The 16,290-nt window shown below is 38.8% G+C and overlaps 1 protein-coding gene across 1 annotated transcript; it reads right to left on the reverse strand.

Moving 5' to 3' along the window:
• Nucleotides 1–567: 567 nt before the first annotated feature.
• On the reverse strand, nucleotides 568–4,572 carry LOC148854729 (leucoanthocyanidin reductase-like). Its single transcript, XM_088982028.1, has 5 exons — nucleotides 3,795–4,572; nucleotides 3,566–3,706; nucleotides 2,690–2,927; nucleotides 1,136–1,339; nucleotides 568–1,058 (listed from the first exon to the last, which is right to left on the reverse strand). The coding sequence occupies exons 1-5, from the start codon at nucleotides 4,026–4,028 to the stop codon at nucleotides 760–762; spliced, it is 1,116 nt and encodes a 371-aa protein (XP_088838154.1). The 5' UTR covers nucleotides 4,029–4,572; the 3' UTR covers nucleotides 568–759.
• Nucleotides 4,573–16,290: the final 11,718 nt, after the last annotated feature.

Consider the following 16,290-nt stretch of genomic DNA (forward strand, 5'->3'; position numbering starts at 1 on the left):
AAACTTATAAATGAAGTCATTCTTAGGGATCTTGGAGTAACTCCGAGAGGTGATAAAATAAGAGAAAGGGTAAATTACAGATAGGTTACCTTATAATTTGAACGTAAAATCACTTCTAAATTTGTCACGTTAGTATCTGAACTTTTAAGAATATTCATTAAAGTTCCACTCTGTTAAACTAGTGGTACGGTTTGGGATAAAATTATGAAAATGTCTATGTTCTGATTCTCTCTCTCCCCACTATTCATCTTCTACCTTTCGGACTACAGGTGCAAATAAATAGTAGCAAAGTAAGCTCACCCCAGTATGTTAATTGGGAGTACTTTCACTTTTGGACGATCACTTTGCCGCCGTTGATTTGCATCCAAAATCCAAAGGTAGAAGATAGATGAATAGTGAAAAAAAGAATTAGAACTTGGGCATTTTCATAATTTTATCCTTCACCCTAATACTATTTTTAAGGAGTTGGCTTTGAGTGATATATATAAATATATATATATATATATAATCGGGATTTATGTGATCATAATTTAACAATAGATATCTAATCAACTCCCATAAGGCTTGGATGATGATTGATTGATTGATTTATTTATTTATTTATAATCTACAATTCAAACATTTCCAAAACACTTAGATCTAATTAAGAAATAATTGCTTAAAATGGGGGAATGAGGAGAGGATTTGTCATGTTTCCACTTGATGAAAACGCCATGAATCCATCGATGCCATAAATTGGTAAACAGAGTTAGCAATGGATCAAGCACATGTTGCAGCAACAGGCAACGATTCAACAATAGGGTTTTTGCCGAGTCCATCCTCCACAGGTAACGAATCCACCACGGGTTTCACTCCCTCCTCGGCTACTACTGGCTGGTCTAGTACTTTCCCTTCCACATATTTACTGAAGCTCTCTTCTATGGGCTTGAACGGAGCGTCTGGATAGAGAGAGGTCACTTCAATTTCGTTTGGCCCATCAATGGCGAAATTAATCTGACATCCCTTGATGAAAATGTCATGGGTGAGAGATGCCACAATACTGCGTGGAATCACCATTTCTGCAAATATTAGGAAATCATTAGAAGAAGAAGAAGAAAAAAGAATGATTATTATATTCTAAGTAATTTGTTTTAACCTTGGGCAGCTGTAAGTAAGTCCTTTTCTGTGACCGTAACTCTGGGGAGGGTCCTTCCAATGATTTTCTCCCACAAAGAAGCAAGCTCGTTCATGTTTAGGCAATTGCAGGCTGGTCGGAAATGAACCAATTTGTTGAGGGTACGGGCGTCGTCAATGGCTTTCATGGTGAGTTTTCCGATGTCGGTGCCGTCGACAAAATAGGCTGTCCAACATCAAAGACAAAATCATATTATCAATTCAACCAGCTGCAAGGGGAACATAGGAATTCAAATAGGGGGTATATCCAAATCCAAATTTGATCCTAGGAAATCGGAATCCCATTCAATATTTGATTGATATGTGAAATCCCTATTTGAATTCGATTCATTTTTGTATTTAGATATCCAAATATCCAAATTGGGGTCATTGGTCATACGTACCTGTTACCTAAAAATTATATTTTTCAAGACAAAAAAAACCCTACGTGTTGGCTCGTATGTAAAAGGAGATCGGCTTCACTCACTGCAAAGCCCATTCAACACTCCGTACTTGTATGTTTTATTTCATGTGCAGATTTTACGATCCAAGGCTATTATGGTTGTTGTTGTTTGAATGGACCTTGCACTGACTGAATCTCATTTCATGTAAAAAGCTTTTTTGATTTCTCCATGTGCTCAAATGCTTTTCTTTTGACCACACAAATAAGGGCATGTCGTATTTATCCCTTCCCAAACCCCTAAGTGGCACTTTCTCATGTCATGGCTATCTTTACATCACACTAAATGGTTCGTTTGGTTCATAGTTACAATTGGAATCGGAATGGCCTATTTTTATAGTCTGTTTGATTCAACCAAGAATGAAAAGGGGGAATTAAAATCAATGGAAATAAGATTTTGTGTTCAAGGGAAGGGTAGGGAATGACCATTTCCTTAAATGGGAGAATGTCAATCCAGCAGAATGGGAATGAGATTTCAATTCTGCCAAACCAAACAACTGAAATCGAAATAGCCCAATTTATAGGTTTAAAGACATTTGGGGTAGGTGTCAGCTCGAAATTAAAGCCAATTCATGGGCGGACATGAATGCATAGAATGTGATTTTTAAACATTTTGAATGTTTATATAGCTGTATAGTGGGAATCAGATTTGTACATTGGATGTATCCCTATTTCTCCTTTACCAGTAACAAAAATAAGCTCCTTCCCGTAGTGAGATCCCACAAAAGACATGTACTCGATAAATCATTTGTTGACAACTATGCTACCATTAGGCACCAACCAGCAGAACAATAAATGCTTAACCTTCCCCAAGGCATACATAAATCAAGACCAATTTTAATCAATATCTATATATATGAATCGATATAATGAGATAAATAACATGACACTGTTTATCAAATAATTGAAAGTCATACCAAAATACCACCAAAATCAGATCAGGTTTTTTGACTAATCCTATAATTTTGTTCAGCCGATAATGAAAATATGAAATAAAATTTTACAAAAAAAGTTAGATACTAATAATAATAATAATAATAATAATAATAACAAAAGTAAGGGTATGTAAATACAAACCTTTAACGCTGCCATCACCGTAGATGTGGAATTCGTCCAGTGGGGGAAGAACCTCGGAAGGATGAGTGTTGTCGTGGTAGGGCCAAGCGGCGATAGAGTTGCAGCAGATGTAGGTGTAGGGTATACCGACCTCTTCCACCATCCGCCTAATCTTGCGCTTGTTGTTGTACATGGTGAGCCCAGGTTCCACGGGATCAGCTCTATCTACGTCATGCCCGAATTCAGATGGCAGAAATCTCTGCAACCGTGCAAAATTAATATTTTATTAATTTTTTGTAAAAGAAATGGAATTAAAAAAAAGGTAAAATACAAAAATTTCATTTGAAGTTTGTAACGTTAGACTGATGCACTAATTTTTTTTATATATCCATTGTACACTTTTATAAATTATTTTACATACTGAATTATTGAAATAATCCTATTTTAACTTAATATTTCAATAATTTTGTATGTAAAATTGCTGTAATGATTGTTAAAAGAGTTTTTTTTGTTGAATTAAAATAGTGTTATTTTAGTAATTTTATATGTAAAATAATTTATAAAAAGATAGAATGAATATTTAGAAAAAACCAGTGCATCAATCTAATGTTTTCCATCTGCGGTTTTTGTTAAATTTCTAAAAAAATCAGGAGAGACATTTGTTAAAATAAGATTATAAAGGAGGTTTTTATGAGGGGAGGTTTTTCTATGTTACCCAAAAAATTAAAAGAAAAAGTAAACAACAAAACCCATTAAAATAAGCTGCAAAAGCCGAAAAGCGTCGTTAAAGTTAGGTCACTCCTGAAACGACATTGCTCATTCTTGTTGCTGCATTAATAATGGCAAGGCAAAAGGGGAGAGAGAGAGAGATAGACGACAGGTGACAACGCTGTTTACCTTAACAGTTCCGACGGAGCTAATGGCGTCGACAAGGTTGAGCTGGCCTAAGATGCTCTCCCCTCCAACGGCTGATATCACCACTTCGATTTTGTGCTCTTTTAATATCTTCTCCATTAATTCACGGTCATCCATCTTACCCTGAAAGTATTAAATTCATTCAGATTTTCAGAGAGAGAAAGAGAGTGAGAGAGAGAGAGACATAGATAAAGGCAGAAAGAGAGGGTACGTGTAGGATGATGGCTCCTTTGTCTCGGAAGGCTCCGATGAGCTTGGCCTTGGAAGGAGTGACTGGACCGGGGCGGACAAGAATATAGGTGGCTCTACCGGTGGCGAGGCTAGCGTCGGCGACGAAGCCGCCAATGAAACCGGCAGCACCAATGATGAGTGTTGGACTGTCTGGGGCCTCTGGGGAAGCCTTGGAGTTGGCGACGGGCATCTCTGCTGGGGAATTCGGGGTCATGTTGTTTGATTTTGGGGTTAAGATGTTGTGGTTGTGGTTGTGCTGTGTTGTCTACTCACTCAGTCTTCTTCTTCTTCCGAGATAAGGGAAGAGAAAGAAAGACGTAGTTAAGGACTCAAAACTCAAAAGGGTGTCGAGGCAGAGAGTCACAAAATTGTTGGGGAATAAATAAGGAAGGGATGAAGGAAGGTTATTATAAGATGTTTTTGTGTTAGGGTTTAAGGTTTTAAGCTAACCCCCGAACCAAACAGTCCACCTGCAGGCCGGAGGCTGCAGCCAGCTCCTTCAGTGTTATTTAATTCTAGCCTTTCCTTTTTTGCCAACTTTTCAGATCTCTTAATTATTCCTTCTTTCTTGTTGGTGATTGCAGAAGGGTAGGTGAGACTTGAGAGAAGTGAAGCTTGGTTTTCTTCCTTTGGACTTTTAGATGGATAAAAAAGCAAAAAAAAACCCAGAAGTCAGAACCCTTCTGCTCCGTTTCCACAGTATCCATAGGCATAGCTAATCGTTTTTTATCTCTCCGCTGTTGCTTGCTAAAAGCTTCACTCTTCAGAGAATAAGAACAGAATATATATCCCCAACACTTGAGGGTCAGTGTTGGTTATCCAGGTGGCAGCATCTCATGGGCCAACTTCCAACCCTGATCAACTATGTCTAGTCATGATTCATGAGAGAGATGTTAAGGTGTAATTAATAAACACTTATCCACCGTCTTCTTAGCTAGAGTTCATATTAGTTAATTGATGAGGGTAGATTTGGCCCTCCACTGAAATTACAACACGTGGCACCTCGTGACAATTAGGCAAAAACCCAGGCAGTAACTTACCAAGTTGGTGTCCCACCAGGGCACTGGTCTGGTCGGCCTAGCACGACCTGCACACGGCCTACGGCGACCTGCACGTGGCTTGCGCGTTACCTGGCGCGGCCTACACGACCTGGCCGACCTGGATCAGCCTGACACATGATCCGACCTGGTCGACCTAGCCACTCATAAGACGCCCACCGATAAACTCAGCATGCATACCCCACGAGCTCGGTAGCTCACCAAGGAGCTCGCCATGGAGCTTGGTAGCTCACCAAAGAGCTTGCTAAGGAGCCAAGCAGCTCGGTAGAGCTCGCCACAAGCAGCTCGGTATAGCTCCCCCAGGCAGCTTGCCACTTGTAGGGTAGCTCGATATAGAAGAGTAGTTTGGCGTATTGCAGGAAGATCTCCTGCCTGACAACATGGCCCAGACACCGACCCGCCGACTGACGCAGGCGTCGACTTGACAACCTGGCCCAGACACCGACCCGCCGACTGACGCAGGCGTCGACCTGACAACCTGGCCTAGGCACTGACCCGGTCGCCTAACACAAGTGCCAGCCTGACGACTTCGAGGAGTTCACCACCGTACCTCGGTTCTGACGGGATGTGACGAGTCTTACCGTTTGGAGGCTTTTCACCCACCTAACCCGCGAGGACTCTGGTATATAAAGACCTCACCCCCCAAAGGGGGGAGAGGATGGAAAAAATAGAGGTAATCCCTGCTCTCTAGCTCTCTCATTTCTCCAATATCATCTTCAAGTTCTCTACAATCAGAGTGCTAACTTAAGCATCGGAGGGTCTCCGCCGGGAAAATACCCCCGGGTCCTCTAATTCAATTCTCGTAGGTCCCTCAGCTCCCACCGCTTACAAAGAGGAGGAAAAGATGGAGTTCTCGCAGGTCCCTCAGCTCCCACTGCCTACATAGGAAAGATCACCTCATGTAGAGGACAGTCGGGTTGCGCTGCACCAGGGAGCTCCACCATTCTCTGAGTCACAGGCCGCCTAGGAGTAGGGAGTTTGCCACCAAGTAGCTCTCCACCAAGGAGTTCGCCACTAGGTAGCTCTCCACCAAGGAGTTCGCCACCAGGCAGTTCTCCACCAGGGAGTTCGCCACCAAGCAGCTCTCCATCAGGGAGTTTGCCACCAAGGAGTTCGCCACCAGGCAGTTCTCCACCAGGGAGTTCGCCACCAAGCAGCTCTCCACCAGGGAATTCACCACCAAACAGCTCTCCACCAGGGAGTTTGCCACCGAGCAGCTCTCCACTAGGGAGTTCGCCACCAAGCAGCTCTCCACCAGGGAGCTCGCCACTAGCCAGTTTTCTAACAGGGAGTTCGCCACCAAGTAGCTCATCACCAGGACACTTCACCACCAGGTCAAATGACAAGGTACTTAGCCAAAAATATTGATACACCACAAAAAATTGATACATAACCAGAAATGATTACATCAATAATAAACATCCAGCCACCTTATAATTATTTTAATTTAAAAGTATTTGTTTGGGATGTAGGTTTGGTGATCCAATTAATCCATAAATACTTATTTTTGTTAAAATAACAATTATAACCCTAACTTAACAATTAATCTATATATTTTTGTAAGAATAATAAATCAATATCAATATTAATATTATTGTAATTATTATTATTTCATCTATAGAACATTGATTTCTTATACAAAGCCCGTGCCATCTTATCAAACAACAGTAGCGCTTCTTCTATCAAACCCTCTGCACAAATTAAAGCAACTAATCAAAACATTATTAAGGCATGAATCATGTGAAACACCTTTGTTGCCCGTCTCCATGAACAATAATATCTTGGCTCTTCCGGTCTCTCCAATTTTATAAAATCCATCAATCAATCAATCTATTCTAAACATCAGAATCTGGATTTGTCCAGAATTTCAAATCTTCCCTAAAAATCCAAGGGAGAAGTACGGATAGGCCCATTGTAGAATTTTGATTTTTACTACAAATCTACAATATTTTAAAATGTCAATTACTCTCTCCCTATGTACTTTGTGCCTATAAATTGTGACCCTGGACAGAACTGTCTTATCATACAAACATACTTCACAGTATGCAACAGCCACAATACAAGTATTAGTTGCTTCATCTCCTCGTAATCCACTAATAGAATGCTACACACCTTGTGCCTGGGATACCATTTCATGAATTCCTTCAAGAAACAAATATCCCTGGAACACTTGCATAAAAACCTATTGAAAATCGAAATTACAAGATGATAAATCTTCAAAAGAGGCCAAATGTAATACTTATACCCTAAATGTAATAGTTAATGAAAGAGAATTGAATGAGAAAATATAATAGTTCAACTTATATTTTGTGCATTAACAATTAAAAAGAGATCAAATTTAAAAACAAGGGTATATTAGTTAATAATTGAATTCAATGAATGCTAATGAGAGTTAGGGATTTGAATGCGGAAAAAGTTATTGCTCAAATTACATTTATATTCCATATTATTCACCAAATCTTTTGACACTTTTGACCACCTTTGATCTCTTCCACCTAAAGTTGTTTATTTTGATGACTTATGGGCTACGTCCTCCCCTCTATGCATCATTTACTATTTCTCCTATTTTTTATTTATATTCTCCATTATAAAATTCCAAGCCTTCTAATTTCTTCGTACTTGATGTCAGGAGTGGATGCAAAATTATTAGGAGAAAGACTGTTCAGCCTAGGGTTAGAATTTACAGGCATAGAGTATTGTTGGGGTAGGTGCTAGTTTGGAATTGATGCCAATTCATGAGTGGATGTTAGTGCATAAAGTGTGGGCTGTTGCCATTTTGAATGTTAATAACTCTACAGTGGAAATCAGAAATCTGCATTGGGCTTGTCCATACTTCCCTGAAAATTATTTCATGGGCCAAATGAGAGATTTAATTGTCTTGGCAGCTGGTTGGTCTAATCACAACAACAACTTTCTTTTCTACTACTTTTGAAGTGAGAACGGATCTGCTCCTCACATAGGGTGTCTTACAAGTTACAATGACCTCATAGGCACATCCTATTATGTATTGGGAACATCTTCTGTACTTATAAGTTATTATTTACGAGAGATGTTCCCAATATATGATGCGATGTGTGTGTGTGAGACGCACTGTGTGAGAGCAAATTCCAATTCCTTTGAAGTATGCATGGGATTTGAATCCATCTGTCATTTAATCCAACATCCTAAGATTGCAGTAGGATCTGCATGAATATATAGATTGCAAAAACCATGGCCAATGGAGCCCCCCTCCCCCTCCTTTTGTTTTGTTTGTTGTGTTGTGTTTTTTTTTTTTTTTCTCATTTGATTTTCCCTTCATTTGACATGAATCAACTGCCCCACTCAATAATTTGAGTCACGATGGAATTGGAATTTCAAAGGTGCCACATAATTAATAATGAAGTCCTCGATTACATTCGATTACAAGATGTCATGCATTGCAGTTATTATATGTACTATTATATATAATTGTGTCTTAAGGTTCTTTTTTTACTAGATTGTTTAAATTATTCTTCTAACTATAAATTTGTCACAAAATGTTTAAACTGCATTTTCTTTACGAAAGGTGGACAAAAAATAAAAAAAAATGGATTTTTATTGTTCAGTCCACTTCAGAAATCTTACTTTCACCATACAGTTGAGGGTAGGTGCCAGCTTGGAATTGATGTTAATTTACGGGCGGGTATGAGTGTTATAGGTAGAGTTATTTATAATTTTGAATTATTATATGTCTACAATTTAAATCAGAATTCTAAGGTGGAGTGCAGTCTAAAAATCCCCCCCCCCAATCAGAGTGAAACATTTCAGCTATAATTTGTTTATGCTCTTTTGCAATGAAAACCTTGTTTTCTTTTTCTTTTATTTGATGTTTAAATGTGGCTTTGATCCCCACAAGGGCGAGGTGCCATACGTTAGATGTAATTTGTGGGTTAATAGCTAGTGTTAGTCATTGAATGCACGTAGGATCCACTAGAACAACACAGAAAGGGACGTGTCCAATTCAACTTTAGGGTCAGTTTGCCTATCCCTTCTAATTTGTTTTGATATAAATTGTATGGAAGACAAACTCTTCATACTATTACAGGCAAAGATATGATTCAAATATGCTTCAACCTGAAAAAAAAAAGAAAAAAAAAACATTTTAGTTGAAACAAACAGTCTTATAAAAAATGTCATACTGGATAACAAAACAATTGTTTACAGGTCGGGTGAGAATTCTAGAGGTTCTCTATTTCTTTCTGGTAATATGTTCTCCATGGTTTGATTTTGATGCCTCTAATTATAATTTTCAGTTTTTAGTTTTTGAAAAAGCATTTTTCTTGGGGAAGAATAGCTACTTTTTTTCATTTGCATAAAACTTTTTCTCTTAGGTTATGTTTGGTTTGAAGGAAAAGATAGGGAAAGGAAGGGAATGGTAGAGAAACATATTTAAAGTTTGTAAAGGTTTCCTTACCTTTCCTTTCCTTTCCCTACTTCTTCCTTCAAACCAAATGTAACTTTAATAGAAAGAGTTTACATGACAAGAAGAGAGCACAATATCTGAAGAGCAGATTGATGGGAAATTTTTAATTCGACCTATGCCATGGCAAAAGTTTTTGATATTAATAAAAGTCAAAGAAAAGTTGAGAGACCATAGGCAATGATTTAAGGCCAAGTTTGGAAGTACTTATTTGAAAAATAAGTGCTTATTAGCTTATGAGTGTTTGGTGCAAAAACACTTATCTTAAACAGGTATAGTATAGGTATTTTTAAAATGACATGACCGGCCAAGATAGGCCACAAAGGAAATAAACACTTAAAAATAAGTCCAAAATTTGGGCTTTCTAAATTCCCAAATGCAAATAAGGGTCCGTTTGGTTTACGGTCAGATCGGAATTGAAATCTTTCAGAATTGGAATCGGAATGGTCTATTTCCATAGTCTATAGTTCAGATAGGAATGAAAATGAAAATTAGAATCAGTAGGAATGCGATTTCATTCCCAAGGGAGGGACAGGGATGGAAATAGAATTCTGTTTCTGCTCAACCAAACAGTTGGAATCAGAATAGCCCATTCATATTCTAATTCCAAACCCCTATTCCTGTGAACCAAACAGGACCTAAGTATTTGGTGTGATCCCGACCAAAGTTTGTGCTTATTCAAATAATCACTTATTTTTAAGTACTCCCAAACTTAGCCTGAGTATGATCAATATTGTGACTCAATTGTTGTGGCTCGATTGTTGTCTTGAATAGTTCACAACCTTGACATCATCGAGGTACTAAGATGATAAGGCACGAAGTAGTTTTAATGCTCCAAAGCCCTAAAACAGTTCTTTATTTTAAAACTACCATTTGGATATACTTTTGATTCTGAGGTTGGGCTGTGGTTTTGCTTTTCATCTTTAGTCATTAAAGAGCTCACAACCTCGATAATTTATTTAATAATAGATCATTCAATTAAGCCTCTTTACAGCTGTTCAAATAGCTTTATTGAGAACATTAACAATGATAGGTGATAAGGATTGCTTCCTATTCAGCTATAGTTGAAAGATTTGGTCCAAAGTTGTAGGGGCCGTGCTTTTTCTTTTCTTGCTTTTGTTTCATATTGGTTGAACGTCTTTTTATTCATTACATGTGTTTGTTGTAAAAATAATAAAGAAGATAAAATGGAATTTATCAGTAATCGCTTTCTAAACTAAATTTGTAGTGGTGTATTATTGCAGAATCTTGAAACTGGGAATCACAAGGAGGGCTGAGTTGTACCACTTGGTCACTCCCCTTAAAACCGCGTTTGCCCCTTATGATGCAGCTGGAATTGGTTGCCAAGATAAAATAGCCCACAGACTACTGGTAGGCGTGCACTCGCTTACTAGACCTCCACGAACCACATAAGACTGATGCTCAAATATGTAGAGAAGACAGAGTCAAAAATGTGATTTTTGATAAAAACTAGGTTATCTAACACTCCTTTTATAGAGTGTTCTCAGATCTGAATGGACACAAAGGTGTCCTTTCAGATAGGAGCCTCTTCAGAACAGTTGTTGATGGAGGGTGATTTGACCTGACCTCCTTAGAAGGCGACATGTGGATGTGACTCAGCATAAGCAACAACTTAGCATGTCAGTCTGGCTACAACTGAGTAACAAGCTCGTTAAGGTCCTTGCGGGGCAGCTCGCTACATTACAGCTCGCCACGGAATGAGCTCGCTACAGCGCGAGCTCAAGGACCCCGGTATGTAGAAAGGGAATACTCTAAGTTAAGTCTATCCCAGCTCGCAAGCTGAGAGAATCAGCTCGCTCCAATACTTAGGCAAGGAGACTACCCCAAAGGCAATCTCATGCGGAATCACCTCGGGACACATAAAAGAGCTTGCTACAAGGCAACTCGCTGTTAAGCGATGCGGCGTTTTCAGGAAGCTTCTTATTTGACGAGACCATACCCGTCAGACCGCATCACGTCTCCTAACTGACGGTGCAGTCCCTACCAGCCCAACAGACTGCACCCATGTCTCTCGACAGGTGGTGGCGTGTCTGTCCATTCCGGGACATGTCTCTCATCTGATTGGGCAGTACTCTGTGACAGTTACCTGCACAGCCCTGGCAAATAACGACTGCGATAGAGGGCCAGTGGCGGTTACGCCCGATTTGACAAAAACACATGCATTTAAAGGCCCTAGGGTCAAAGGGGCGAAGGTAATATGAAATTTTACTGATCTAGCGCTATTTGGACTCTTAGCCCTCTTTGCATCCTTTACAACTCTCTCGAGTGTTCTAACTTAAGCATCGGAGTATCCCCACCGAGCGAGCTCCCTGGGAATCCTTCACCTTCTTCTTCTCAGGTTGATCACTCTCCTTAAAACTGCATTTGCCCCCTACGGTGCAGCTAGAATTGGTTGCCAATATAAAATAGTCCATAGGCCTCCGTGAACCATAGAAGGCTGGTGCTTAGATATGCAGAGAAGACAGAGAGTCAAAAATGTGATTTTTATTAAAAAGTGGGTCGTCCAACTGGCTTGACTTGGCGCGCACGTGTTAAAAGAACCCCTAACCCCCCTCACATGCATGGAATATTTATAGTGTTCTCCTCCTATAGGTCCCTACCCATAGAGAGAGCAAAACTACAAATATACTCTATTTTTACTCATTTCCCAAGCAATGTAGGACAATGAATTTTTCCATGAACTCAAGAGTGAAAAAAAGGAAAAATCAAACATAAAAGAAGGAAGAGAGAAATTCTTAAAAATTTGAATATTCCTCCAAGAATGTTTAATTCCTTTTCTTATTGGGATAACATTTAACTGTTTGAAAAGGCTCTCATATGTGCAAATGTACATAACACTTACATACAAAAAAATGTACGTAATATACAACCCAAAAGTCTAAATTATTGAATTATGAGACATATGTATACAAATTATTTGTAGCTTTCTTATATCTGTCGGCTTAATTAGACCGTTTTTTTTTTTTTTTTATAGTGTTGGGGTAAAAAATAATAGCTGAAGGTAATTAATGAGGTGGCACCTTCATGTGGTGCACTTTTAACCAAAGGAAAGGAGAAGGCCAATAACAACACTATTATATTGCTAGTTAGATTACTTCTTTACAGGATTTATTTATTACTTTGGAGCTAATTAATCAGTTTGACTGGAAGTTGTTATGGTGAACACTAACAGGACCAAGAGTGTTTAATTAAATAAAAACTACAAATAGGTATTAGAGTAGTTGATGCATAGGGTTAAGTGCTTGATCGATCAGTCAGATTTTGATTTTTCCTTTTCCAAATTCAACTAATGGACGTCATGCTCACATCTCTTGATGATGAAGCAATAAAAGGATAAGTCTGAACCATAACCATTCAGTTCATCATCTTTTGTAATTGTCAACTTACGAACCAATCAACAATTGTAATTCATCCAATCAAACTAAGATCCACAATTTCATTTCATGGTTGTTAGGGCTCATCTTTTTGGGGACCAGCGGAAAATATCTGCCTATACTGATCAGTTGACATCTCATTTATATACAACATGAGTTTTTAATTTGTCAAGGGTAGTTAAAATTGATATGTGATTAGAGGATACGAGCTACCTTTTTAACTGAATTACGAAAAGTATGCTTTTAAAATTAGAGGCTTATTGTCTTTTAAATTAAATTTGATTAATTAGCTCTTTTATTGAGGCTTATTGACACATATTGGAAGCATTATTTTGAAACCCAGTTGAGAGGTTGAACCATTTTCCAACCCTTGTTGTCAACCTTACAGGTCAATGGATTATCATTATAAAGAAGTATTTAATTAAAAGAATATTAACCCATTGAACGGGATTAATAGTTCAATCATCCACGCTAATAGGTCATTGACTCTATAATATACCACCCTGTTTGGAGGATGTTTGATGAGTGGTCTCCATATTTTTGTCCTTATGTACACTATTTTAATACCAGCTGCCTCATTCCCTCAATTATCTGTGTCTATCTTAATTTTATATCAATCCTAATACAACTTTATTGTAAAATTGTTACTATTTTTTTTTTAATTTTGATTCCCCATACCAATACAACCTATTTGTATATTGCTATTTTTTAATATAGGTCCTCCCTCATGATGATAATTGAAATTATTAATGCTAATTAAAGGATCAACAATAATTTTTTTTTGTTTCATTTTTTTTAAATTATCACATCAGCAAAATTAATAATAAACAAAAGCGTGGTCTTGAGCTACGTTTGTTTTTGTTTGGAGAAACAAATTAAAAACAAGTTGCGGTTTTATTTCAAAAAACAATTAATTCATGATATGGTGACGTAGAGGGACACACTCGATTGGGCTGACTATGCAAGCACTCGGACGATTGAATCGGCTTTGGACTTGAAGCCTCACGTAAAGGGCTAGGCATAGAGCCTTAGTAGAGAGAATTGTTAAAGAAAACTCTTGTGTGTCCTCTGTTAACTCAGAACAACAATATTTATAATACAATTGGTAGATTTGTAGAATAACTAGGAGAGTTAAAATTGTAAAAGAAAAACAACTAAAACATCTGGACTTCTAGACATCTTCAAAGTCTTCCTCAGGCTGCCTTGGTATCCACCGTCCGATAGCCACCATCTCCCAGTGTTATCCAATGCATGGAGTCGTCCTATTATCCTTTGCATGCTTTTTGCTAGATGGCACTATCCGAAGAATGTGCCTCTCTAACTATGAGCTTTCGCCTGGGTGGTGAATTGGCCCTCCATCATTCTCCCCCACTTAGAAAGAACTCGACCTTGAGTCATGACTGGGATATGCAAGTGTTGTCTTCGGTAAGTAACGATGAAGATCAGCAATATTAAATGTTTTGGAGATACCCATGTGATCTACTAAGTCCACTATGTAACCATTGTTGTTGATCTTCTTAATGATCTTGTATGGACCGTACTTCCGAGGCTGTAGCTTGTTATGCTTCCCCACGGGCATGCGTTCCTTCCTTAAGAACACCATGACCTCATCACCAACGTCAAACACCCGGTACCTGCGATGCCTGTGAACTGCAAGCTTATACTTTACATTGGTCCTTTGAAGTTTCTGTTGTACTTCTTCCTGTACTGACTGGATCTGTTATGCCAGCTGCTTTACAGAAGTGCTGAGGCCGGGTACTCTGTGTAGTTTCACTAAGTCCAACGCATGGTTAGGCACCTTCATGTAAACAATCGAAAACAGGGATCTACCTGTAGAGCTATGAACTGCATTGTTGTAGGCGAACTCTACCTGTGCTATGGCAAAATCCCACTGCTTCGGTCTCTCCCTACAGATACTACGGATCAAGTTACCTAGGGTTCGATTCACCACCTATGTCTGTCCATTTTCTGTGGATGAGCTGTACTGTTGAAATTCAATGATGAGTCAAATAGTCTTCACAGGGTCATCCAGAAGTGACTTAAGAACCTCATATCTCGGTCCAACGTGATGGTCTTAGGTACCCCATGTAAACGGACAATCTCCCTGAAAAATAGCTTAGTTGTCGCTATTGCATATGCGGTCTTCTTGCATGGGAGGAAGTGAGCCATCTTGGAGAACCGACCAACTACTACAAAGACGGAGTCTATATTTCTTGGAGTCTTTGGCAAGCCTAACATGAAATCCATGGACAAGTCTTCCCAAATCGCAGTAGGAATAGGTAGAGGCATGTAGAGGCCAGTATTCTGGGTCTGTCCCTTAGTTGTCTGACATATATAGCATCTACTCACAATAGTGGTTGCATATCTCCTTAATTTATAAGGCTGTCTGTTGCCCAGCCTTATACATAATTTTGTATGAGAATTTATTAATAAAAGCATACCACCTTGCATGCAGATCACTCCTCAACTGTTTCTGCTTACTTAAATACTTAAGAGCTTGATGGTCGGTGTAGAGGATAAATTCTTTAGCAATCAAATAGTGTTCCCAGGTCTTTAATGTTCTTACAATAGCATAAAGTTCTTTATCATAAGTGGACCACTTCTTCCTGGCTTCGCATAGCTTTTCACTAAAGAAGGCAACTGGTCTATTTTCTTGTGAAAACACAGCCCTTATGCCAACTCCACTGGCATCACATTCAACCTCAAATAGTTTGTCAAAACTTAGTAGTGTTAGGACAGGAGCGGTGCATAATTTCTCTTTTATGAGGGCGAAACTTTGCTCTTGTTCCTCTACCCATTGAAACTTTCCCTTTTTCAAACACTCAGTGATGGGAGCTACGATACTACTAAAGTGTTTGATAAACCGCCTGTAGAAAGTTGCTAACCCATGAAAACATCTTACGTCCGTGACGTTTGTTGGGGTCGACCACTCCCTAATGGCTCTCACTTTTTCCACGTCCACTTTAATTCCGTCTTTACTTATAATGAACCCCAAGAATAACAAATTATTGCTCATAAAAGTGCACTTCCTTAAATTAGCATATAATTTGTTCTCCCTTAATGCACTCAATATCTCCCTAATATGTCCTAGGTGCTCAGTGATAGATTTTCTATAAATCAAGATGTCATCAAAATATACCACAACAAATTTACCAATAAAAGGGCATAGTACCTGATTCATTAGCCTCGTGAAGGTGCTGAGTGCGTTAGTTAGTGCAAAGGCATGACTAACCATTCGAACAATCCATCTCTAGTCTTGAAAGTTGTTTTCCATTCATTTCCGGGACGGATCCTGATCTGATGGTAACCACTCCTGAGATCGATTTTGGAAAAGACTACAACCCCATCAAGTTGATCAAGCATGTCGTCCAGCTTGGGAATGGGAAACTTTTAGCCAATAGTGATCTTGTTATTTGCTCTGCTGTCGACACACATCCTCCAACTCCCATATTTCTTGGGTGTTAATAATGTTGGTACTGCACAAGGACTCATGCTGATTTGGATATGCCCCTTTCTCAATAATTCTTCTACCTTCTCCCGTAAAATCTCGTTCTCTTTAGGACTGATCCTGTAGTGTGGTAGATT

This window comes from Nelumbo lutea, chromosome 4 (assembly GCF_056320005.1).
Source record: "Nelumbo lutea isolate HS-2025 chromosome 4, American lotus-T2T, whole genome shotgun sequence".
In the NCBI taxonomy this organism is placed as follows: Eukaryota; Viridiplantae; Streptophyta; class Magnoliopsida; order Proteales; family Nelumbonaceae; genus Nelumbo; species Nelumbo lutea.

What these genes read in the sequence shown, in the direction of transcription:
- LOC148854729 (XM_088982028.1), bottom strand. Translation starts at nt 4,028, where the DNA reads ATGACCCCGAATTCCCCAGCAGAGATGCCCGTCGCCAACTCCAAGGCT. An exon ending in GCTCCGTCGGAACTGTTAAG is followed by an intron (nt 2,928 to 3,565) that starts GTAAACAGCGTT and finishes GCACGGTTGCAG; the next exon opens with AGATTTCTGCCATCTGAATT. An exon ending in CGGTGATGGCAGCGTTAAAG is followed by an intron (nt 1,340 to 2,689) that starts GTTTGTATTTAC and finishes GATGTTGGACAG; the next exon opens with CCTATTTTGTCGACGGCACC.